The sequence below is a fragment of the Excalfactoria chinensis genome, chromosome 15 (assembly GCF_039878825.1).
Source record: "Excalfactoria chinensis isolate bCotChi1 chromosome 15, bCotChi1.hap2, whole genome shotgun sequence".
In the NCBI taxonomy this organism is placed as follows: domain Eukaryota; kingdom Metazoa; phylum Chordata; class Aves; order Galliformes; family Phasianidae; genus Excalfactoria; species Excalfactoria chinensis.
Window position 1 is genome coordinate 7079308 of NC_092839.1, and position 26279 is coordinate 7105586.

General features: G+C 42.3%; 1 protein-coding gene across 1 annotated transcript in view; it reads left to right on the plus strand.

The window, feature by feature from the left end:
* Nucleotides 1–26279, plus strand: part of CDH4 (cadherin 4) — a 401822-nt gene that overhangs the window by 254382 nt on the left and 121161 nt on the right. The window contains exon 4 of the mRNA XM_072350023.1: nt 6070–6246. Coding sequence (XP_072206124.1) covers nt 6070–6246 — 177 coding nt within the window. The remainder of the gene's footprint in view (nt 1–6069; nt 6247–26279) is intronic.

Below are 26279 nucleotides of genomic sequence, written 5' to 3' on the forward strand. Positions count from 1 at the left end.
GTCCTTTTCCCAGCTACCATGGAAACAAGTAAAAATGCTTCAGATTATACATTTTAAATTGATTTTTTGTGGTAGAAAATAGGAGAAGATTTCAAAATATGTATTGATAAGGGAGATGAAGGTGGATACGTTTGAACAATGGGCTAAAGATGTCTTTATATCCACTTGGATTGCTAAAAATGAATTAAAACCAAGTTGCCTTGGTTAAAGACTAGAAATGATGCCTGAAACAAAGCAAACCAAGTATTATTTCTTTCCTGAAAAATGCCTAATGCAAAGTGCTAAACTTTCTTGAATAGTAAGACCAGTGTATAAATGAAACAAGTTAAATTGTAAGTAACATTGATATTTGGGAAAGAAAGGCTTTATTACCTCACCTTCTATTGCAGTTAGCTTTTATTTCAGTTGCAAGAATAATATATGTTAGTTCTGAATCTGGAGCATTCATCCATTTTGCGGGTTGAGCCCTATAAAATTAATAATCTCTAACAAACATACCCAAAGACACACTGTTATTTATATGCAGAGAATGGTGGCTTATTTACCCAAACATTAGAGTGATCCAAAATGTTCAGCTAAGCAGGAACACAAAATATGATATTATATTATGTAAATGGGTTTGTGATACGCTCTGCTGGATAATAACTTCCAGATGTCTCTGTAGCCAGAGGCTGACGGATATCAGAGGCAGGTTGGCTGGGAGGGGAGACGTGCCAGCTGGCGGGACTGGCTACTGCTAAGTGTAGCGGAAGGTGAAAGCTGGTACTTCTTCACACTCACTGGTTTTATTTGTGGGCTAGTGGAAACTTGGTGTCTTGCAGCCTTCTTTCTGCTGCAAGGGGTAATAGTGTTTGGGTGCTGTATGTCCTGCATGTCCTCTTTTGGTGAATTCTTTTGTGTTTCTTATGTGAGGAGGGACTAAGCTTGAGTCTCCCCCAAATCATATGTCTTAAGCTGACTGAAGGGGCAGAGCATTATAGCCAGCCAGCAGCTAGATGGCTGTTCTGCCTTACTATTTATTGCCAGTGCTGAATGCAGACTGTGAGTCTCCATGAGCTCGCAGTGCTGTGACACAATTGGAGTCAGCTGGGGCACTGTACAGCCTCAGCTGTTCTGAGAAAACTTTGCTAAATCCATTCAGCTTTCAAGTCCAGCAGCCCCTAGAGGTTTAGATACACATCCTCTTCTAAATGCAGCCGATTGTATTTACCGTTGTTAAATACAACACTAGACTGAGAAGGGATTGGAGTTACTCCTGTAAGATGCCATTGAAATCACTGGCATAGACTTCAGGGAAGCACTACGCCTTCCGTGGAGCAGCCTTTGAGAGGAAGGATCTTTGCACAGCCCTTGCAGATAAGACTGCGCTGCCTGCAACCTCACTGTTTTTTTTCTGAGAGCTTGACCTGCCATTTCAGTAAAAGGTTTTTGAGTTTACCTCTATATGTCTTGAGTTGGTTTTAGCTGATAGCCTTCCTACAAAATAGGTGAACGGCAAAGAGAATACTGCCTGCTTGCCCTGTGGTTAGTCCTCAGCACATTAATGGCTTCCTGATCAAATGCAAGGAATATGGGCTCTGAGGGGCTCCTTCCATGCCCAACAACTGCTCATAATAAATTTTGTAAATACTTTTAATAGAAAGAAGCATTTCATTGGCAGAAAAATGCAATGGCTTTATCAAGATTTGCCTGCATCTCTGCTGTGCATTTGTGTATGTGGACAAAAAGCCCATTGGAAGCCAAGCAAAGAGATGATCTCAGGTTGGCAGAATGTAGGCTTCAAGTAAAACGGCTGGCAGTGCATGTTTTGTATTGCTTCGTTAGCAAGCTTTAAAATATTGTGCCTTACCATGAATACTAAGGCATTAAATCATACTGAATCCAAATCCATAAGAAGTTTATATCTCAGCATGGTCTGTTATTTTTCTTCATCCCACGCTTTGTAATCACTTTTTCTCCCAGAATTTGAAGATATTCAAATGGCTTAGCTGTATTTCTCTAGCCTAAACTAACACAGACATAATTACTAAATTATCTACTTTATACTATAGAGTCATGTCTTTGTATTGCCAAAAACCATGCTTGCAGCTTCCATGTTTGGTGTTTGATCACGTTGTAACAAACTCTAGATGTCACCGTGTCATTTTCAGAACAGAAAGTAGATGCAATTTTCCATTTGGCACATGTTTCTTCTGCTGCTGTAGAATGGGCTGTGGTGCTGCAGCTTGAATTTCGTACCCTGTGTAGCACTGATAATGAGATATCTCTAAGGTGATGTAAATCAGAATCTGTTGTTCTAAACATATTAGGTAGGCCTAACTGTGTTGGTTTCTCGACAACACTTGGAAATATTTGGGCTAGGGCCCAGGAATCATGGTCAGCAGCACAGTCTTCCTGGCCTGTGTCTGAGGAGACGGTGCAACTCTTCAGCTGATCAGAGCATATGACTTTTGTATTGAAGATCTGCTTTCCTGTCTTCTGTATTTTTTTTCCTACCTAAAACCAAAGGTAAATGCTGGAGAGCAGACAAATCATGCAGTGCTGTCTGGATGGATGATTTCCTGACATGCAAGGACACTACTTCTAATCTCAAGTCTAGTGAATTTGATGTCGAGATAGCATGGGCTACAGCTCACCTGGAAAATCAGGAGCTGCAGATGTTGTCTTCCCTGTGCTCATGCATAGACTTGAGGTGTGGGAGGTGCTGCACAGTAGGTTATGCTGGAGGCATTTTGTGAATACTGTCAGTGATTGCTGGTGCAGAGAGGATGGTTTCATGCTTAGAAAAATCCACTTGTGCAAGCACATCCTCTAAATACTGTGTCAGTGCACAGCTTCAGTTCCTTTTCCTGCTCTGAGGGGTGGACTGCACTGAGCTGCAGCAGGACCTGCAGAGACAAACAGAGCATTGCTTCGGTGTCACTGCTGCCCTGCTGCTGAGCACAGCACAGGGGGAACAGATCCCAGCACAGAGCATGTCCCTTCTGAGTGCAGAGCGTGTTGAAAGAGCTCATATTTCACAAAACCCAGTAATTAGGGCACAAGGTGGAGAGCTGGGAATTGATGGACTTCTATTTTGCTGGAATGCCTGTTGTCATTTCTCCACGTGTAACAGAGTGAAAGCAACTCACAAAGGCTGAGGGAGGAAGCTACCATAAAGCTGTAGCACTAGAGGTGCTCGATTGATTGTGATAAGGGCTGTGGACAGATTGTGTTCTGATGACACTACAAAAGGTAGAGGAACATTTTATCTTTTGAAGATCTCTGCCTGAGAGTCTGGAAAGCATATGGCCAGTGAGGCCATGAGAGAGGCAGCAGTTGTTATTTCAGTGAAAACTGTTATTCAGCAGAAACAGAATTTGAAGCTGTACTTTATAATTAATTTAACTTGGTGTCACGTTCTGCTTTTGAGTTGAACTTTAGGTACTCGCCAACTGAGAAGTACAGGGGAGTTCTGTGGGACTCGTGGTTAGTAGTTGCTGTTATTCCAGAGATGCTCTTGGATGTTTTAGTTGGAGATCTAAATAGTTCTGGCATTTGTACTCACCAGACTTTGTTACTACATTTGTCTCACAGCTTTTAAACAGCAGAAAACATGTACAACGTATTTAAACAACACCAGAGAAATTAAGGTCATGAGAATACATTGTCAACAAATGAAGATAAAAAAGAGCTGTTGTTGTGGGTTTTTTTTCTCTTTAAACAAAAACTGTTGTTGCAAGGCGCTTTTGAAATTTTACATACCAAATTCAGAGTCATGTTGATGATTTATTCTAATGTAGGAAAACATCATCAAGAGTGACAAGCAAGCTAGTCACTGTCTAGTCACCTGCCAGCAAATATTTCATAAAGACTAAAAAGGCTGGTACTGCTTTGCTGAGCTGACACTAATTATTTCAGTATACATGGAGCTTTGGGATTCGTGTTAATTCTCAAGTCTGTCTTTAGTTCAGACTCATTCCACTGTGTAAACTCAGCAGTGCACAAATTATTTGACCATCCTTTCATAATCTGTCCCCATGCTCACTTGCCAATTATATAAACTGATCCAAATACCTGCTCTCCAAGGAACCCCATTTGGGAATCACAAGCCAATTTAAAAGAAGGAGGATATCCACTTTTCTATAGCTTATGTCTGGTAGTCCTGTTTCATGCTGATGTTCATTTCTGGGTGTCTTCTTGAGATAACATGGTTTACATCAGTATTCCAAAAATATACCTTTCTTGTGACAAAGCCCTTTTTAGGTACATCTATTGGATGTAGCATACTGCATCCCATAGGAAGGAAGAGTTCAACAGTCCCTACCACATCCTGAATATCCTGAAAAAGTCTCCCACTGCTGTAGTGCGATGTTCTTTCTTTGTTCATTACACACTTAAGTATTTGTAGAACAGCATCTAAATATTGAGTATATTTAATATATTTATTATAATATTGAGTAGCATAGTCATCTTGTAGCAGCTTAGTGAAGGTGTAAAGAACAGTGCTGGAGCAAACGCAAAACAAGTCACCCTGGTGGTGTGAATTAGCATGACTGAGAGTTTGAGAAACATGGCTACAGATGTGACTGAAAAGGACTACATTTGTCTGCTCTCTAAAAACTCAGCTCTGTTCACAGTGGCTCATTTTTAAAGTCTGCAGTAGAGATAGCTGCATTTGTGCACAAATGCCTCTAATAGCTGCAGCCAGCGGCTGTTTGCGCTCCACAGGTACCAGCAATCAGGGCCACAGCCCAGCTGTGAGAATGGCTTCCTCGCTGCCATGTCCAGCTCTTGGCATCCAGAAGGGCCACACAGCTTCGCAGCCACCACTGAGCTGCAGATATAGTTAGTTTTCAGGTGGCTGCCTGCTTTATTGCACTTGCAGGCTGAGAACTACTGAAATGTGCTACTAGATGGACTTACATCAAACTACAAAATTCAAAGCAGGGTTTCTTGCTGAAGTCAGAGCCTACAAATAACCACTTGCAAATATGTGTGGGATGTTTTGGTTTGTATGTTTGGAGTAAAACTAAAACTTAACATAGATAAAAATTGCAAGGACCTCAACAACAGAACTTTGCTGTTTTTTTCTTAGTGCTCTGTTTTGTTCTTGGGTTTGGGATGGAAAGATATGTAGGAGGGTGTCTGCTTCTTTCAGACTGTACGGTCAAGAACCTTTCTGAAGCATAAGGGATAAGGAGAGAAGGAAACAGGGATGGAAGCCAAGTTGGGTCAGTCGCACTAATTTATGGGCATGTGAGAAAGTGGGAATGTTTATTCCAGCAGGGTTATGGGATGGAGGCCTTCTAAGCTGGGAGACAATGACAAGAAACAAACCTCCCTCTGGTCAGGGTGACCAGCACCAGAGTTTGCCATGGGCAGAGTCAGTTGTTCGAAAACAAATCATAAAGGATGTCTCACAAGCACTTCAAATCATGAAGACTGTTTGACTGGGATAATTTCCAGGGTACGTGGAGGGATACATATTTGATATTTGTATTCAAAACTCAGCTCTTATGAAAAGGTCACTCCTTGTGCAGTAGTAAGTTGAACTCATTCACCTTTGCAGCTGAGCATCTGCTCTCCCTCTGGTCCTGATGTGTTTGGTTTGGCCAGATGCACCTGCAGAACCACAGGCCACAGGTTGCTGTAGCCCTGCTACAGAGACACCAAGGAGCAGGGTAACTTCATGCTATAAAACTGAACTCATGATACAGAAAAGGAATTCTTTTTCTTTTTTTTTTTTTTTCCTGTGTTCTGGTAGGTTGCATTTATTAGAAATTTGCAGGAACTTCTTTACCCCAATGTTCCGCTAGAGCTCCCTGCAGCTGGTGTAATGAAGACGATATATTCTGGGAGGCATCTTGATTTGAGACTGACAGCTCCATATATCTGTGAAAATGAAGTGGCAGCTGAGTTGACAGTAAAGCATATTGTGTCTTTGTGATGCAGGAATATATCATGTTAATAACAATAATTTTCACAGTTCCATGTGACCATTTGCAAGCAGGGAAGCACTGCTGTTGGGAGAGGTCCTAAGAAATGAAGCAGAAGCTAACTGGGTTTGCTTTTTTGCTTCCAAAACAGCCAAAGGGAAGGAAGAGTGGACCCGTGGACGTTATGCAGCAGCAAAGTGACACCCTGCTCCCCTGGCGCCAACACCAGAGTGCAAAAGGCCTCCGGAGGCAGAAGCGAGACTGGGTCATCCCCCCCATCAACGTGCCAGAAAATTCAAGGGGCCCCTTTCCTCAGCAACTGGTTCGGGTAAGTTGAAATAAGTAGAGATAGAAATCGTGGTAATCTTGCAGTGGGTCGAGGGAAGTCATAGGTGCAGGCCAAGTTCATGGCGGAGGAAAACTGGCTTGATACACAAGATCTCTGCTCTTTCTTGGGCAGAAGTTTCCTTTTACATGCTGCTGAAGCATTGGTTTTCTGAAGCAAATTTTCCCTCCCCTGACTGAACAGCAGCTTAATCACCTCCTTCCAGCCAGTCCCCCGGGAGACGCCGGCGTTGCAGCCAAGATGGCACTTTGCCCGCACTGTCATCCAGCAAACGGCTGCAGGTGTAAAGCTGGGATTGGTGACACCCAGTGCTGCAGGGTGCCACGTCCTTCCCCTCCCACCCTGAGCCCAGCACAGATGCGTGGCAGGGCTGGTAGAGGCTGGCTGCATGCCGCCGCAGATGGATCCCTCATCCTCTGCATGCTGCTGGCTTCTTTCTTTACAAGGACGATCACCAAGCTCAGGTTTGCTTGTGTGGCTTTCTGTGATGGTTACTGGATGACAGGGAAAGAAAAAGAAAGGGAAAAGGGCTTTGACAGACGTATTTGATTGTATATTATTGCTGTTGATAAGTGTTCACCACATACAGTTACATATTGATATTCCTCTAGTTGCAGTTTTTGGAGTGGTAGAAAGATTGGGTGTAAAAAAAAAAATCCTGGCAGTTTTTCAGCTCTTCCCTTGGAAGAAAATTGTGACAAATGTAAAATTTCAGACCTCATTTTGAGGAACAGTGGTGTGCAATTGGCACCTCTTCTCGGGAAGTTCACCTCATCATCTTGAAACAGTGCCTGGATTCAAATGAATTGTTGTCGTTATCTGCTTCCCATCGATTAGCTCATAGTTTCCTGCACAGCCAATGTCTGGGAGGGCACAGTGAGCTGGCTGAGTCCTTCAGAAGCTTGGGTGAACTTTGCAAGGACCCCTGTAGTGACTGAAGGGGCATGTGCTCCATTCACTGAGTAATGGGTACACTTGAGTTGTTGGTGACATTTCTTTGTGTGATTAGGGAAGTATGACAAGGCATGAAAAAGCGTTAAGTGGCAAATGGTTCTGTGTCCTATAGACAGGAACCTGCCAGTGAATCTCTGTGTTCAGCTGTGCTGGGAAGGGAGTGACCCATTAAAGTTTTGTCCTAATGTGTTGAAGAAATGTCTGAAGAGAATTACTGAATGTGTCAAAAATACCTTTAATAAGGTATTAATTATTCAGATTAATTCCTGCATTCCTATGGAAAATAAGGCTTCTTGCAAAGTGAACTTAAGCCCTGCCTCACTCCCCACTGATTTCTTTGGGGTTTTGCCTAGACAGCCAGAGGACAACTTTGTACCCCTGTACCATGGCAAATGTATTGATTTATAAGGACTGAAATATTTGTGGCACTGGGGATGAAACAGGAGACCTCAGGAATGCAATACCCCAGTATCGAGAGTGACAAATGTTAGATTTTATATAGGTACGAGAGCATTGGTATTCATCACTTAAACTGCCAGTAACCTTGGAAAGATAACCTAGCTGTTGGAAATGCAGGGCTCCCAGATTGTCACAGAAATACATTCCAATGTGGTTTTTAAATATAGATGCTAGTGGATGTACCGAAAAAATAAATAAAAAAATGGGGGTAGGAAAGAGAAATGATTTACAAAGTGCTGCTTCCCTTTGCTTCTGACATGCAGAAAGTATTGTAATGACAGGGAAGATCATAGCTTTGTACAAATGGTGTAGCTTGATTAAGCGTGAGAACCCCTGATGTTTCAGGCTTGGTTCGAGTTTCTGCTCATCTGTAGCAACTGGCCCATTTGCTGGCCCCTGAACATGAAGGTTGGGTGATTCCTAGCAGGAGTTACAGCTTTCCCTGCTAAGCTTTACTCCTTAATTATCCAGAATAGAACAAATCGACATTTCAAAGACCAGCACTATCTGGTTATTTCCATCCACATAATCTTCAGATTGCCCTGGAGCATTCTGCTGTCTCCCAGATCTGGGTAACAGTTTTGATCTGATTTCCCATGCTTTTGCTCACTGGGCACTGAATATTTTTTTTGTCCATCTGCTCACAAACTGCAGCTCAAAATGCTCATGTGAAGTTACAGCACAAATTTGTATGGAACGAAGTCTGCCACAGTTTTCTCTGCTAGTTTATATGATGTGTTCAAACCTTATGCTAGTTCCTGGACACTGGGCTTTGTGTGGTCTGGAGTGCCCTGCTTGTATTTCCACTTGATAGGAATAACTAATGGAAACCCATCCTTCTGTTATCACGCCTGTGGTTGTGGTTACGTGGAAGGGAAAGAAGATGGCATGAAAAGTAAACAAAAAAAGCCCTGCCAGAAGTACATTTTCATTGTACAACTCGGTGGTTGCATTTTTATAGGTCACACTAATTTGAAATGCATAGGCAAATCTTTCGGGTTCCCTCCTACTCCTGCTTCCTATTGTGAAGGGAAAAATTCCATTTTGTGGAAGTTGATTAGTTACTTGTCAGTATTTTTAGCAAGGCTGTGCCTGAATGAAGTTTAAATCATAGCAAAGGTGAATGCAGCTTGATGGGAGCTCCGCACCTCGGAGTGCAGCCCTGTCTGGTTCAGCTGGGATCAGACGTAATTCTGTGCTCATTAAAGCATTTCATTCTGATAAAATACATTAAATGAAAATCTTTTTAAATGGGAAAAAAAAAGAAAAAGTCAAAACATTATCTCTGCCAAAAAAGCCTCTGTTAATTACGGGGTATTTTTCTTTTCTTTCAAAGGAACATCCATGTCTGCTCATATGCATCAACCACACTAACTAGGAAATGGGTGTAAGAAAAATAGTAGACATGAAAAAAAGGAATTTTTGAGTTTCAGATGCTGAAGAATTTCTATTTTTAGATCCAAATAATGAATTGATTAATCAGAGTATAAACAATTACCTACGTGTGTAAGGTAAAAACCATATTTTAGTGGTGGTATCAATGCTTTGCAAATTTGGTTTTGTCTTCAAGCTGAGAAAAAAAGTGATTGAATTTTATTGATACATGCATATTTATTTTGCAAACACCTATGAAAATCATGGGCTTAATATCCTTGTGCCTGGCTCCCACCTTTGTATTAGGAATAACATTTTACATGCTGTGAAATATTTTACTGTAGTGAGGATAATTTCATTACTAATTGTCAGGTACTCTCATTATTATGACCATGAGGTCCATAAGAATGCCTATTAAAAACACAAAAACAATATGAAATCCCCCTCCTTCCCCGAGCAAATGACTCATACAGCACACTGATCAACTGAGATAAAATACTTAATAGTCGCTTCTTTGCTGAGTACCCTTTATTTTCTCACTGACTCGTGTTCCTTTTAGCCACATGTGTAGCTAATTCTTAATTGTCTATTATCTAATTATCTATTAGTTAATCCTGTATTTCATCCTCTTTTCTTTATCCTCGAGAAGTATCTCAGTTTGGGGTCCACATGCAAGTCTGCAGCTTCTTCTGATGGAAATACTGAGGTAGTTTTAGAGGCTGAAGTCTTTGCCCATCACACAGGGTTGTATGAATGCCATTCATTTACAGGACAGAGAGTGCTGTGGAGGAATAGCCTTTGGTCATGGCAAGCTTAGATGATGGACTTCTCTATCAACCACTGCAACAGCATTCACCTTATGAGTACTCCAGACTTCCATCTTTAGCTCTTGGGAGCTGCCTGTCCCCAGCTTGATTTGCACTGGCCCTAATTTTCCCAGCTTGCATGCATTAAACAATTAAACAATTAAATTTTTACCCCTGAGATCTCGTACTATAAACAACTTGGTCTTTCTCATTACACCAGCATGAAAATCCATTGCAGAAGACCGAGACAGGATCTTGGTGCTCTTAGGAACTGCCTTGATTGCATGCTACAAGCACAGCATGCTCGCTCCTATCCAGAGCTGGTAATCTCAGACACAAGAATACTAGAAACAATCTAATGTGTGTAATGGGGAACAAGGAGGAAGGATGCATCTTATGTAAATTTAATCAGAAAGTCCTGAAGTGTTTTGGAAAGTCAGAACGTAGTATACCTGAGGACTCTTGCGTTGTTTCTTGACAGCAGTACCATTGATTGGTTGGGTTCCATACAGCACAGTGCATGTTAATGCAGCAGAGAGTTCTTTCAGAAGTGCCAGAAAACCCCAAATTGGACTCATGAATGGATTTAGCAAATGTTAAACTATATGGCAAAATTGGATATTCCATATGAAAAGAATTTATAGCGCAGTCAGGAGCTGGACAGCATGTTTGGGGGCCATGGCCTGTCCTGACATTGGGAATAGATGGAATGAGACAGTTCTCCAGAAGTCTCAAATCCTGGTGCTGGAGATGCAAACAAGGTGTACACTGAGCTGAGGAATCCCAGCTGGCACGGCCTGTCATACCTCAATATTGCTGTTTCTTTTGCTCACCGCAGATATTTCAGCATGCACCTTTGCACTGTTTTAAATAGTTTTATTGTAGGAAATCCCTCATGCCTCCTCTATCAACCACGTTGCTTACTGCTGTGAAATTGGCAGTTCAGAATCCATTAACTCCCAGCTGCAAGACAGATGGCATCTGTCTGTGGTGAGAGAAGGTTTGTTGAGAAAAGGCCTCGCAAATGCTTCCCAAAGGAGATCAAACCTCACTTTTCCTGAGAGATGCATGGACAGTTTTGATTACAAATAGGCCTAGATCTTCCTTCTTCATGGGAACAGGTGTTTCTTTTGCCTCTCTAACCACAAACAAAGAGAAAAACCCACCATGGTTCTGGCACTCTGTACGTCTTGTCTTTGGTATCCCTGCGAGTGTCACCAGCTGGAATTTGGAAATTAGATGCTTTTGTCTGCATTGTGGTAGCAATGAGAAGGAGCGAGCCAAGGGTGGAGATGTGGGGCATCACGCAGACTGTGCTGCTCTGCAGAGCCACCGTCTTTCTTCAAAAGGTGGTTGCAGGATGGTAGATCGCATGGCACAAACCATCCTGAAAGCAAACAAATATTAGCAGGAAAATGTTTCATGAAGCATAAGCAGGTGTTGCTGTAGTCTCAGCTCTGGTATGGATCTGTCCTCTGTGTGTGTGCATCACCAGGACAGGATCAGCGCACTCCAGGTGAAGGGAGAAGGAGAAATGCTCTCTCAGCACTTCCTTTGAAATTTCTTATAAGTAGGCAGCTTAGAGCAGGTTCTAAATACAAACCAGACTGTATATTTTCTTCAGACTGCATTCCTTTGTTTGCAGTCTCCCTGGTGTGTGAAGGCTGGATGTCATTCTTATCTCTCCCATCATTTCACAGAAATATCAAGCCAGATCCTGATGTAAATTTGTGCATCTCTGCCAAAGCTGGTGGAGCTACACCATAGTATTCTATTTGGGAATCTAGGCCGGAGAAAGCAGATGCCCGGTGCTTTATGGGCTTTACATGCACGCTCACACACACACAGCATTGTGGACTGAAAAGTGCAGCTACAGCATAAATGCTCCATTTGAAAATCTCTTACAACAGCATTCAAGCCTATACTGTAATTATACATATTGTATTTCCTTGTATTCAGACCCATGGGGAATTTATATTGTCCTTGCTAAAGCCAGAGGGACTGAAGGAAAGCAGTCATTTAATGATTCAGCTGTCTTGGGCTCTATGATTTAATCAATCATATGAAAGAAATTTTTAGATTCTTTGTGTTTAGAGTTCTCTTGTCTGAGCAGAAAATGTTCCCTTTTTGAATTGCTTTAATAGCTGTATTTATGCAGCTGAAAGTTCCTTAAGAAATGAAAGTAAAATCAAATTGCTGAGAATGCCTAGATAATTTATCGGAGAATATTCAATTAGAATATATTAATATTTTAGATTTCCATCATTAATTTAATATTCAGAGATTTAATTTAGTCGTTGAATTGCTGTAGTGCCATGCGTGGGTAGATTGTTAGGCTGAGTGCTTAAAACACCTGCCACAAATGGGTGAATCTAACTTTGATTCCCAAGAGCACAAATGCCTTTCTACTGACATAAGTCTTGCAGCACAAAACTCAGACCGTAAATCTTGCCTCTACTCTGCATTTTTCCATAATTGCAGAATGGAATAATACAATCTTCTAGCAGGAGTAAATGCAAGAACCTTATTTATTTATGCATTCAGATCCAGGCTGAGGGGGAGTTTGGTGCCTTGTGGTTCTGAATTTGTCGGTGTTTGACTGAAGAATTTCATTTTGCCAGCTCAGCCTTGTTACTTACTCAAGGAGAACTGTCAAAAGTGAGTTGGGGATTTTAAGGTGATTGACACTTTGCAGACAAATATCAAGGAAGTCCCATTGGCCAACTGAGCTAAAAATATTGCTCTGAGATTTTGCCATTTTCCAAAAGTCTTTGGGAATAGTAACATGAATGGGAGAACGCCCCGGTATATCATCAAAAAAAAGCCAACAACCCACTAAACATGCTACGTGATTTGGGAGTTATTTGGAAATGACCATGAAATACAGTCCCAAGGGCATGGAAAAGAAAAAAAAAAAACAACAGATGTTTAATTTCCACATGCCATAAAACCTGACATACTCCGAAGCCGTTGGCAGCAATGAGACTCCCATTCGCTCCCATTCAGATCCAGAAGTGTCAGCATAAAATTTCAGAAGTGTCAAAATTCATTGATAAGATTCCAGCTTTAAGCCCTGGGATGGTATTTTTTGTTTGATTGTTTATAGTGTGGGTTAAAATCAAGTCAGGATCCAGGTACCATCATTGTAGGATCAAGCACTTGCACTTGGCACTTTGTGTCCTAAAGCTTAGGCACGTGTATAGACGATTACCTAACGTTGGTACAGATCCTTTTCAGCTTGGTGCCTACATGTGTTCCTTGAAAGCAAAGGCAATGTTCAGCCACTATATTTGCATGCATAAAAATCCGGGATGTTACAGAGGGTAAACAACAGTTACAGTTTGGGCACAGGCAGTCAAACAGAGTGGGTATCTCAGGAACAGACCTCTGGTCTGACCTCACCTGCAAAGTGTTAACAGTTGGGCAGTCATTTCAAACCTCCAGGGTGCAGCAGAAAGGGATATCCTAATAGCTATTGGTGACCACAATGCCAAGAGTCACTTGTAATAAATAATAAAAATTGTAAATTAGATCCATACAATCTTCACTTAGGTATTTTTCCATATAGGGGCAGATCTTTGCCAACCCCTGACCCACCCCTTACCTTTTAGTTCCTGTTTTGAGTTCATCTTGGGAACAGAAAACATAGGAAGCACAGGAGGCACAGAAAGATAAGCACTCCTCGCCTTGAACTGTCATCCCAGGCATACTGCAAAATAGTTCATCAATACTCCAAAGAGTATTTAGCTATAATACCCCACTGCACACACTGCAGCATGTTGTTACACCCCCATCCTCTACAGAAAGTGAGACAACAGTAATAGCCACTCGGTATGGCTGTCATCAGTGTAGAGTCAAAGCTAGGAAGGCGTATCCAGAGCCAATGTACACAGCTCAGGAAAGCTATTCAGAGTCTGTAAAGATGGGGTATGCTGTAAAAACAGTGGGTTAATTTGCTAAGAAGAAGGTTTGTTTTTTACCTCGTGCCTTTTCCAAGGAAAAATAATAATAATGAAGAAAAAGCAAAGATATGAACAAAGAACTTGCAATCTGCCTCTTTTTCTGCAACAGTCTATTATTTAACACTCATCACCCACATTAGTGATAGGTTACTGTGGGACTTGGCTTCCTTGATGAATTGAAATGGAGTCCCAAAGACATAGTGGGGCTGTGTGGGTGTGAGTTTGGTTTTGCAGAGTAGGGGTGCAGATATAACCTTGACAGCTAGGCTGTAGCTGAAATTCACTGTATTAAGCTGGAATATGATAGGAAGGAAAAAAGACATGCACACTATTTCTTCCCTTACTATTGCATATGTTCCTGTTAGTCTGCACCTCCAAAGAATTAAATTCAGCACCCTGGAATTTCAGATGGCAGCTTTGAGGATTTTAGAGAATTTACTCTGGAGCTAATTTTAAGCTCTCACTGCTGCAGTTAATTGTTTTATTTATAACTGCTGAGATTTTCAGACAGAAAGGTGTCACCATCTCAATCCTTTCTCGCCTGTGTCTAATGCAGACTGCTGAGAGGCATCAGCCATGGTTACATGGGGGGGCAGCAAAGAGTGGATGTGCAGCAGTTTATCATAAATTTGTTAAGAGCCTCATCTCTTTGCTATTTTTATTTTCCATAGTTCTTACTGTATTTTTAATAATCACCATATTTTAATAAGATTCATATTTGTTGCCAGTTTCCTTAATTTAAAGGACATTTTCCTCCTATCCAAACAGTTAGACAACTTAAAACAAACAAACAAACCCTTGGATTATATTAAGGCAAACATTTTGCCCAAGGCAGTTTGGGTATCTGCAGATGGTACTGAACATTTTGGCCAATGTTCAGCGGAGATTTTAAGTACGTGCCTAAATTTGAGCTTTCGCATAGTTCCACTGGCTCTTCTGAATCTATTTAGTGACAGAAAGCCAAGGACGTGAGCAGTGCCTCACTGGATTAGGACCAAGCGTTTAGCATCTTGCAGTACCAACCTTTCTGGCCGTGCTTATGGTTTTCCTCACAACTCTGTTGTTATTTACATTTCTCTGCAAGTGCACAGATCGTGCTTCCAGCTGTACACACATCCAAGCCTTTGCATATTCCCTTCAAGCATATTGCTTTTTGTCTAACAGACACCGAGCCAGGAGCCCATCCTGAAAAGCCAGCCAGTAGACCTTGATTTCACATTGTTTTTAGTGGTTAAAGAGAGATGAATATCTCTTAGTCCTGTGAACCCCCAGGAACTTGTGCATCCTCTGAAAGCATCTGTGCTTATATTCTGATTGAGCACAGCATTGCAGAGGGAATGGCCACAAGTGTAGCAGGTTTGTGGAGTAATCAGGTGAGCCTGGCTTTGGCTGACCCACACTGAGGGTAAAATCCTCCAGGAAGGGATGGGGCTGTTTGTGCTTGATTGAAGGTGTGGGAGACATGCTGGTAAGGGGCTTCAAGTTGAGTGAATGTGCAGGGCTCAGCTAGAGGACACCCAGGAGGAGAGCAAAGTTGCTCTGACCAAGCTTTTATATATAATATTGTAGCAAAAATAGTAAGTCATAGCTCAAGACGGTGATTGAGCTCCTGGTGGGAAGGCAGGGCCAACTTGGGGGAGCTCAGCTGTATGCAATGCAATGCACCTGAATGACCAGAAGGAGCGCAGCCAGGGTCTACCCCTTCCCATACCTCATTTAAGGTTTGGCAATGGAAGTGGGGGTTTCTTGCTGGAGATCTTGGTGTACGTGAGGTCTTTTACAGGTAAGCAGTTTCTTTTCTTTGTTTCTGTGCGTATGGCCATTGCATTCAATCATGTCCTCGCTTGCTGCAGCCTAGGACTTTGCTGCTCTGTTGCTGTGCTTTCCATTGTGTTGTGGTATTGCAAATATATATGTGTGGAAGTGGTGGGGTCACTGTACCTGAAGGGTTTCAGGAACCTTGGAGATGTGGTGCTGAGGTATATGGCCAGTGGGCATGGTGGTGTGGACTGGACTTGGGGATCTTTTTCTGTGTTTGTTGCAGGGCTGTTGGACTAGATGACCTTTAAAGGCCGCTTCCAACTCTAGGGATTCTATGAACTCAGCAGTCTTTTCCAGCCTTAGTGATTCCGTGATTCTATATAGCAGGAAATAAAGTCACGCAGAGTGTTCAATTGCATCACAGCAAACCAAACATGTAGGGCTGCCCTGTGCGAAGCTTCTCCCAAGCAATTCTACTTTGGGCATCAGGTTTTGGAAATCAGGACTAAGCCCTCTATGACTTGAGTTATAAGCTCCCAAAACTGAAAGTTTATGCTGGAAATATTAAGAGAGCTTTAAATGCCATAGTGCTGGCAGGCATTACAGTGATGGTTCACCTTCCGGACTCCTTTCTTCACTGGCAATCTCTGTTGATTTTAATCAAACTAGTAAATGTCCTGAGGAGGAGTTTGCACCTGTCCTTGGTTTTACAGCCCTTTTAGGCTGTTTTGCAGTTGACTTGTTTGATTTGTGCTTCAAGGCTTCGTGAGCTGTAACATTTACTTAAGCAAAGTAGCTGATTTTATTGTCATAAAGAAGTGCAGTGTTTTAGGGAAGAAGTAGTGCTGGGCATGGTTGTTGTTTCTGTCTGAGAATGGAGAGACACACGTCACGTTGTGGGAAGGTTGGTGGCAGGACCAGTGCTTTCCCCTTACAGTAACTGGCTGCAACCAGGGGAAGTGGTACAGCTGCCACTTGCTGCTGTGGTCTCTTGGAGGAATCTGCTGGACTCAGAGCTGCTGCTGGAATTGTGGCAGCTAAAAGGCAGTGCTCCTGAAAGCACTGTAAGGTTCCTTGGAGGTATTTCAGACATAGCAGCACTGGAAGGGAATGTATTAGGAGAGGGAGGGGGGAAGAAATTAACACGGAGGATCCGTGCTAGAAAGCGATGTTGCTTAATTCGCAGCTCTCTTCGGAGGGGTTTCAAATGTTTGGCCATCCTAATGCTTTCAGTGGCATGGTTTGCAGTGAAACGATGACACAGTTTACTTACCAGTAAATAACGTTCAGCAGCATCTAACAGAAAAGAAATTAGAGTAAAAGCAGCAGACATCATCAGCCCATAGATCTTTAGCAGAAGATTATAGCAGTTATTTATTATTTGAAAGCGCAGAATTGAGAAGCAGCAAGGTGGCAGTTTTCTTTCAGAGATGGAAAATGCACCTTCTAATGTATCCATGGAAAAAAATATATATACTGCACCAAAGCATTCGCATTCAGCTTGATGGCAAAAACACTATTCGTTAGCATCTGTTTTTGCAGGGAAACTCCTGTTAAGAGAGGAGTTTAAATATCGGAGGAAGCATTTCCAGCAACTGTCTGGGTTTGCCGAATCCTTTTCAGACAGTTTTATGTTCCTGGTGCAGATTTGTGTTTGCTAAAGGAAAAGGCAATTCAAAATTTATGAAACAGCTGCTGTTCCTTTGAGCACCTAAGGGATGCAGTGAGACAGCATGTATGGATGTTGGAAGTCATTAGAAGACCAAAGAGAAACTTTCTATTCTTATTTTTGAACCACAACCCACAGTACCTGCAAATATTAAAAGTGCTTTCTTATTTTTTTCTAATTAGACACAAGTATAAAATGTACCATTCAGGTATAACGTGCTGTAAGGAAATCAGCTCTTCTTTCTGTATCCATCCAGTTGTTAAAGTGTCTCCTTCTGTTCTTTTTGCTTTTGTTTTTCCCACCCTCTTGTTCCTAATGAGACTTCCTCTTTCTCCCCACGACTCTTTATGTAAGCAACCTTAGCTCTTGATTAATCAGTAATTAGGGAAGGAGTCATACTGATTTCAAGTCTCTAGTATCATCCTCATCCAGTGAAATTCAAGACTAAAATCTAAAGGGAAGCTGTAATGTCCATATTGTGCTGTGTCTGAGCTTGTGATGGCAAAATCACATCATAGTCAGACCAGACAATATCTGTTTATATAGTCACAAATCTAAGCTGTTTAATACGGGGTGCAACACGCATAGTGCTCCCCCACAGCTGCTTTCCACACACATTCCCTGTTATTGCCCAGCTTTGTCATGATCAGCATTCAGTATTATGGCTTAAACTTTGCTACGCCCTCTGTCATCTCTACTGACATGTTCTGTTTCACTTCACATTGTATTTGCTGAGCAGTGAGGGCCTAATTCAAAATTTAATGAGCCCTCATTAACCTCAGTAAGCTTTGGATCAGTCCCTTGTAGTCTAATATTGTAATAATGCTAGGGTATTATGGAGTTAAAAGCTACCATACAGTGGGCTGAGGATAAAGTCACTGCAGGCGTGCAGCTTAATGGGGTATTAATTGGATAGAGGGTATTCATAAGTACACTGCACTGAAAGAGCAGAATAACTGCTGAATGGTATGGTCCTGGAGCAGGCAAAGCCTGAGTTTTCTTTTGCATCAGTCTTCAGTATAATTATGGCATCTGAGGAGTTAACCCAGACTGGGGGGAGTTTTCTGGCCCATTTTAATGGATGCTGTAATTGACAATTCGTCTTCCCTCTCATAATCCTGTTCTGAAGTTCTGCCCATGTTGGCTACATCAAAACTGTTCCTCAAGAAGCAAAGTATTCTCACAAAGGTGGTAGCGTTGGAAAGGATTCATCAAAGGGAGCTGCTAATTACACACAACAGCTTTTTCATTTCCCTTTTTCTTCTCTGGGATAAGGTGCTTTCAACACATCATTTAAAATAACCTGCAATGTTGTGTAGTCAGGGCTCTTGAAGCCAGTACACCTGCTGCAAGCCCGGCAAGATCTGCGTTTCTATGGAGCGCTCGAGCACTGCCTTCAGCTGTGCTGATAGAAGCCCTATGCTGAGGCATGGCAAAGCAGCTCACATCCAGCATTTAATTCTACTTCCTCCTTTATACCCTATCCTGATATATCGTTTTAAATTTATTACTGGGGTTTTTATGTGTGTGTGGTTTTTTTTTTTTGTTGTTGTTGTTTTTGTTTGCTTGTTTTTTTTAATCAAGTTTGAATCCTGGAGATGCTGTACTTAGAGAAGCTGGGACCAGGCTGTTGTGAAGGTTGGCTGTTGAGAGGCCACAGGTGGATCAGCATTCCAAACTCCTTTTACTGCAGCCTTCCTGTCGTTCTTCATACAAAATATGCTTTCCCTTTTCCATAGCTGCCCCCAATCCCTTGCCCTGTGTGGGGCTCGTTCCCAAGCATCCAACCTGCAGTGCTGACATGGAGGTGACTTACCGGACTTTAGTCAGTGCCTAAGTTACCATCTCTAAGTTAAACACAGAAACGCTGTAGTGCCTTGCAGGGGATACAAAGACAAACACATTCCTGTATTTCTTTGTGTCAGATGCACTGCAGTGGTGGAAGCTGCATCTACACCTCGGGCAGTCTGCAGGGAAGGATCGAGCAAAGCGCAGTCAGTCAGTGGTGATGTAGCTTCCCTTAGGGCTGATGGGAATCCAGTACCCGAGTGCCTAAGTAGATCCTGCCTCATGCCCAAATCCCCTTCATGTGTGGATCTCCAACTCTCAGGACCATTTTTCCCTTCTCTGCTCTGCCAGGAGTTGCAGCCTTAAGATAAACAATGTGGGAATGGTTTTTCTCGACTTTTTACACTGTTTTAGATCCTTAAAGGTAGAAAGCTACTGAGAGAAAGCATAGCAACGTGGAAGTGTCCAAGAGTGAACCTTGATGTGGGGCTGTGCAGGAGCAGGACACCAGCTTGCAGTGTCCCCACCTGCTGTCAGGACCAGGATGGCAGGCTGCTGCTGCCCACTGCTAGATATTCTCATATGTGCCGAAATTGAGGGGTTTGTTATTTTTCGCAGCTTTCCATCAGAAGAGGAGGATCGATTCCTTACACTTGTTTAGCTTAGATATTCTCTGCATGTCTTGCTTTTTTAAAGAGCTGTTCCTTTCCTTCTGTGAAGCCACAGATGTAACAAGTCCCGTCTTTCCCCATGCAGCCAAGTGCTTTTCCCTTTGGGCTGGTGACAAGTTGTTTTTTCTCTGTATAGCTAGGGGAAAAAAAAGAAAAGAACAATCACGTATGTAACCATTATAGAAATGTTTTCATGGAAGCTCCCAATACATGCTAGCTCCAGAAGACTTGTCCCAATTATATTTTATCTTTAAGCAAAAGGTTGTGTGGTAGCAGTCTCTGTACTGCATGTGCCAGTTCATGGTTCCCAGCAGTAGCTCTTTGCTGTCCCAATCCCGTATGTGAAGCATGCTAGGAAATTCTGCTTGATTGGTGCTGTCCTTTTTATTCTGCAATTGATCAAGCAGCTGCTAAAATGAGCCTTTCCTTTGAGCAGTTCTGCTGTGCAATCCTGGGAACATGTCCCCATGTGTGTTCTCCATCTCAGATCAGATCGATCGACTGCTCAGCTCAGGAGCCAAGCACAATGCCAGGAAGCTGTAAGCTCACCCCAAGTCTTTACTTCATGCACTTGCAGTCTCCATCCCTACTTCATTCCAAACCTTTGTTTTCAGGTGTGAGAGCACTAAGTATAGAAACAAATAATAAAAATCAAGTGGACTTGGGATGACTCTGGGAATTGAGAATGTAAACACAGTGCAGTCTGTGATGAAACCTTGAGAAATTCCCACTGTTGTCTCTCCTTGGACTCACGTACCAGGTAAATGTCACAGCTACAGCGTTGTGGAAAGGTTGCAGTGATTTCTTATGGGACAGCGTGGGAGGAAGCGTGGACACTGAGTGTATTGCTTTAAGGATTTAATCAAAGTGAGGGGGATTTCATTAGTCTTTTTCATTCAGTCCTTCTGGTTGTGCTTTATTTATAATTACATTTCTATCTGATTGAGAAAGATGTTTATCCATTCAATTTCTTGATGAATGATTAAGAAGAAAGTACGGACGGGATGCTTTTAGAGCCTTTCAGCCCTGTAGTTGTAGCCACTTATACTGATAGCTTGTACAGGGAAATGGAACGTGAATCAGAGAAAACATGGAAAATAATAGGGAGAAAATGCAGAAGCCAATTCTGATGAGTTTTATTAAACCCAAAGATCTTCCACTTCATAGAGAAATTATTTAAGTTTCATGCAGCTTTTGAGATTATGACAAGCTGAACAACTTGTTCTGGCTTGGTGCTCAAGCGCCATATGGTACTACTTCAGCAATTTGATGTGATATTATGAATAAGAGTGCATGAGTAGTGAAATGTTTGGGGTTTTTGTATCACATTGGCCTTCTGCAGTAGACATTAAAAATGAATTCCGTTCAGAGTAAGGGAAGGGGTAAAAAAAAAGAAAAATCAGACCTGTAGGGTTTCTACCACCTGCCAGAGGTGCTGTTAATAGATGGAACTACCTTGTTTCCTATGCAATTTATACTTGCTTTCCCTTGTGTAATAACTCTTTCACAGAGAAGTTCTGAAGACTGTGCAGCAGATGAATATACCAATTGAAACTATGGGTAAACTGAGGTTCAGGTGAATTCGTATCCTTTACCAAGTTCCAAGGTGCTGGTGGCCATCATAGAAGATTGGAAGTCTGGTATGGTTGGCAGTTAATGATCTCTGCTGGTGTTTTAGCAGTCAGTTTGCAGTGAATTATGTACTTGTAAGAAAGATGAATTTGTTACTAACTAGAATGGATTTGGTACAATCATCTGTGTAAATTGTGTATCTGAAAGCACAGATAGAAATGTGGAGAGGACCATGTCAGGACATGGCTGTGCCTTGGGGTGTGAAACTGCCAGCCCCAGTGAGTGCAGGGGATGGGGTCTGGGCTGCCAGTGCAGGTTGCTGGGAGGAATCACTGCGAGGTGGAGGGCTTCACAGGAACTGTCTGAGGATCTGTGACTCATTCTCTTTCCTGCAGCTGAAAGGTCTTGACCTGCTGAGAGAGATTGAAGCTGGGGCCTTGACCTGGCGACTTGCAGGTTATCTGTATTGGGAAACTTTCTCTTCTCTCTGTTTTCAAATGTACTCTGAAAATGACCAGAAAAAAAACACCCACCACATTTTAAAAAAATAAAATAAAAAGCAACAACAAACCCACAATGATTTCCCAGCCTGTCCAGAGCTGAGACCCTTGAGGAGAGGTTGTGTGTCAGTCCTGGTCACATACTGCTAAAGGCAGCTGAGCCCGGGGCTATTGCTGTTGCTCTTTGTTTGCTCAGAAGCAACAGAAAGGTCTCCTGACCTGTGGGGTGTAAAGAAGCATTTATCACACATTTTCTGAGACCTTGATCTCTGTGCAAGCTGCAAAGGAAAGAGGAAAGTCTGGTATGTAGCAGCAGGACTGATGCTTATCCTTGGCAGGGGAGGCTTTGGCATGTGCATCCCTGTTAAATTATGGAGCTGGGCCACCCTTAACCTACGCAAGCTGTACGTTCATAAGTCTTAAATAATTAAATAAATGAAGAACTGAGGGCAAATTTTCAAACTCTGAATGCAAGCTCTTGTGGAAGCTTGGGTGTGAAACTTTGCACGGAGGCAGCGTGATGGGCAGGGAAACAAGGCCAGTGAATGCGTAAGTGACTGGTTAGATGGATGCAGAGCTGATCACTTGGGTGTTTAATGTGATGCTGGGAGAGCCAGGGATACTAAATGCACGCCTTGGAAATTCGGCCCTGTGTTTCTTAGTCTGTGTTAGAGCTGTAGTAGGAGCATTTCAAAGGACAAGTGCTGCTCTGAGCACAAACTGTTCATGCAGAGAAGTGCCTGATTTTTCTGAGAAGTAATTTTCAGACAGTAATTTCTGGATTTGTCATGTCTGGATGTTTCCCTGAATTTGTTTTTCAAATGGCTTTTTGGTTCAGAATGGAGCTTTAGTTTATAATGAATATAGTGCCTCCACGCCACATTGCTGCCTGGCTTTCACTGACTGTTTTGCATTGGTTTTCTTCTTTTAAGGCTTCCTTTCTTCTTATTCTTAATATATTCCCAGTTGGAATCGCGTATCTGGTTTTAAAAATAAATAAATAAATAAGAAATCTGCATTGCTGCAGTGATTTTGAGCAGTTGTATCCTTTTATGCATCGTTCTCACACAGTGTGAACATTTTAACCTTTTCTTAATTATTAGCATTTCCATCCCCGCTGTTCATTAATCTACACTGGGCAAAGACTGTGATGTGTCACCCAGGGATGCTGCAGCAGCAGCTGCTCAGCCTGTGCTCTGCAGAAGCCCCTGCCCACAGAGATTGTCGTGGGGCATCTCCTGTTTCCCTTTTGAAGTCTGAACCTTAAAACTGATTTATTTATTTTGTAATGGATAGGTTGGCTTGCTGTCCTGGTGAGTTATCTCCTTTTCTTAAGCCCTTTGAAGCACTAGAAATGCTAAAATGTTGTATAAATCCAAATAGCTGTTACTGCTCTTGAGTAGTAAACGGTGCATAGCGTATTCGTAACACAAGTATACAAAACCAATTGCAGCTGAATCACGGCTGACACCTGGAAAAATATAACATGAGGAATAGATAGGAATTAAGCAGTACATTTTCTGACAAGGCTGAAGTCCAGCCTCTCTTCCTATGACTCCAGTTCTCACTTGCAGATTCTACTATGGATGAATCTACAACTTTAGCTACCTGGCTTTTGTTCTCAGTTATTTAGTACTGTATGTTCTCAGACTACAACTCATGGCTGAATGGCAGGCTCAAACACTGCTGATGCTGAGAGAGGCTAAATGACTTGGCAGAAGTCAGGAAGGAAATCCAGGGTGTACCTGAGGACAGAGCTGAGCCTCCCAAAGCCCATGGTACAATCCCTCTCAGAGTCACCTGTTTTGCGGTCGCTCTGGTGGTGTTAAGTTGTTGCTGTGATAGAAGAGCTGATAGAAAACTACCATCAAATCTAGTTTTAAAAAGAAAATCAAGCCAAACTGAAACTCATTTTGAGTGTTCACATTCCACATCATCACCATTATATGTTTTGTAATGAAACGAGGTCTCTGTTCAGAATTTGATGGTGTTCTGGCTGAAGTTATGAAGATTCTGATTTTTCCATAGGTTTTCTTTTTTCTCATTACTTCTATTCAGAGAAAGCAAAGGGTCGCTTTCTGAGTTCTTTACAATTGAATCGGGTTGTGCTTCTGAGATCTAAGTTGGTAATTCTCAAATGCATTCAACCCAAGGGTTGCAAACCATATCTGGAGGAAACATAACTGCTTTCTTCTTGGTGAGTGTACAGTACTTAAGAATGTGCAGATGTCCAGGACTGAACAAACTGTGCTGCTTTTTGATGTCAGTGATAAAGCTTTAATTGTGCTTCTGAAATCCTAATGGTAGGTAGAAGTGTAGCTCTAAGCTAAACAGGAACATCAGCAACCTGGAGTATGTTTGAGAGAGTAATTCTTCCTTATTCTACCCAACATGGCTACAGTTCTCATACTTAGGTGAGTAGGAAAGTGTTCAGAGCTAAATGCAAGTATTCCCTGCCACCCCAGAGAGTTCCACTCCATCCCATCCCTCCCTCCTACATGCAAACGCTGAAAGCTCCACTTGAATCTGAACATACTCCTTAATTTCTGTAAGGTTTATCTGCAGCCAAGGCATGTTTGAACAGCTTGCTGCATTCACGGCTTTGCTGTGTTTTGAACATGTTGCTGTGTTTGGATGGCAGGAGGTGAGGAGAAAATGGCAGTGCTTGGGCACGTGCCGTCAGCAGAGAGGTGCTGCCTGACCTCCCCTCCTTGTTTTGTGCCTGATGTGCAATGCTGTTGTGCATATATAATGGTATCAGCTGCGTGGCCGTAAAGCAGAAGTGCCTTAAAAACTCTCAGTGCTGAGAAAAAGTGAATACTGGGAAAACATCAGTTGTCTTTGGTGGCTACCACAACCCCACGTGCCAGTGGGGGCAATACAGCTTCATTCACTCAACTGATCATGGTTCAGAAGAGCTATGGGGCCAAGTTTCCACTCTTGCCAATACTTTTCTTTCTCCACTTGAATTCATTAATTAGCAGCTATACCTGTTTACATAATGAAGTGTGGGAGATCTTTTATCAGCACATCACGGTATGAAATGTCGCGGTGTTCCCTTGATCAGGTTAGAAATGTCTGACCTGAAGCACTCCAGGACACGGTGTGTGACTCAGCAGCGAGCAGTTCACAGCAGTGCTGTTAGAAAAGTCAGTCCACGCACTTTTGCTCCAGTGTAATTTCCCAATGCTCAGCTATTTCAAAGTCAAAACATGTATTTCGTTTTTTGCATGTGGTGTTTAAACTTCTCATCCCAAATGTTTCAGTTCAGTTGCTTGGTGTCACTTAGAAGTGCAGAAGCAGAGGTGGCAGGGAATCGACCATACCACCCACGTCTGGTCCCACGCAGGGCTGTACGAAGCTGTTGGAGGTTGGCACCAACCAGTTACCTATAGATGCAGAGATGCTGCGTTTACCTTAGTTTTACCAGTGACCATGATGGGGTTTGCATCCATTTCTTTTTTTCTGATAACTGGGTTCTGACATCCTCATAAGTGGAGCACAGCGTATCATACCTATGTATGGAAGTCACAGCTTGAGCTGCAGTTGTTCTAATAACTTTTGTACAGTGCATATGGATTTCTGTGGCTTTGGTTGGGAGAAGATGTAAGGCTGACATTATGAAGTATATTTAGATACTGTTGATGTGTGTTTTTTTTTTTTTCTTTGGGGTTTGCCTCTACTGTGATATGATTGGAGATTGATTTCAGTGGATATTAGTATTTAAAAGGATTTTCCCCTCTTAATCACTTTTTGTTGAACGTATCCTTCATTTCTTTGTGTTCTAGACTGAGGCTTGTTGAAAGGGATGGGGAAGAGACTTTGTATTTCTCTTTCTTGCAGCCTGAGCTCTGTGTGGTTCATGGGAATTCATCTTTCAGGATAGAATATTGAAAGGCAAGATCTGCTCTTTGTGTCTGTGGAAGGGTAAAATCAAGCTTCTCCTACAGTGGGTTTCAAAGTGCTTCGTTAGGAAACAAGAGCATATTACATTCATGTATCCCAACCAGAATTGGTTTTGAAGAGGCTCGAAGGCAGTGACAAATAGAAGGATTTTATAATGTGTAACTCAGCTGAACTGCTAGCATTCTGCGGGGAGACATCTTTTGTGCAGAGCTGAAAAAGTCATAGGCTAGAATGAAGTGATAGTATAAAGTAAAATTCTAAGATTTTCCTTTAAAAGTATGCTTCAAACATACACAATAGAGCTGTGCTTTTAAAGCAGCCAGACCTATCCCCTACAGATTAATTAGTATTACAACACTTCGTTTTGAAAAGGAGAAGATGGTAAAGGTGCTTGGATTTAAAAACTTGCCAGAAGTCTTGAAAATATATGGAGAGAATAGCCAGCAAGAGTTCTCTGCAGGGACACGGGTTGATGCCTGGGGACACACAGCTCCTGAGAAGCTGGCATCACCAGCTGGGGTTCAGCATGCTGCTCCCCCTGCACACAGCCCTGCTCGGCCCTCCCCTGCCCACCCTGGGACTCTCAGATAAAT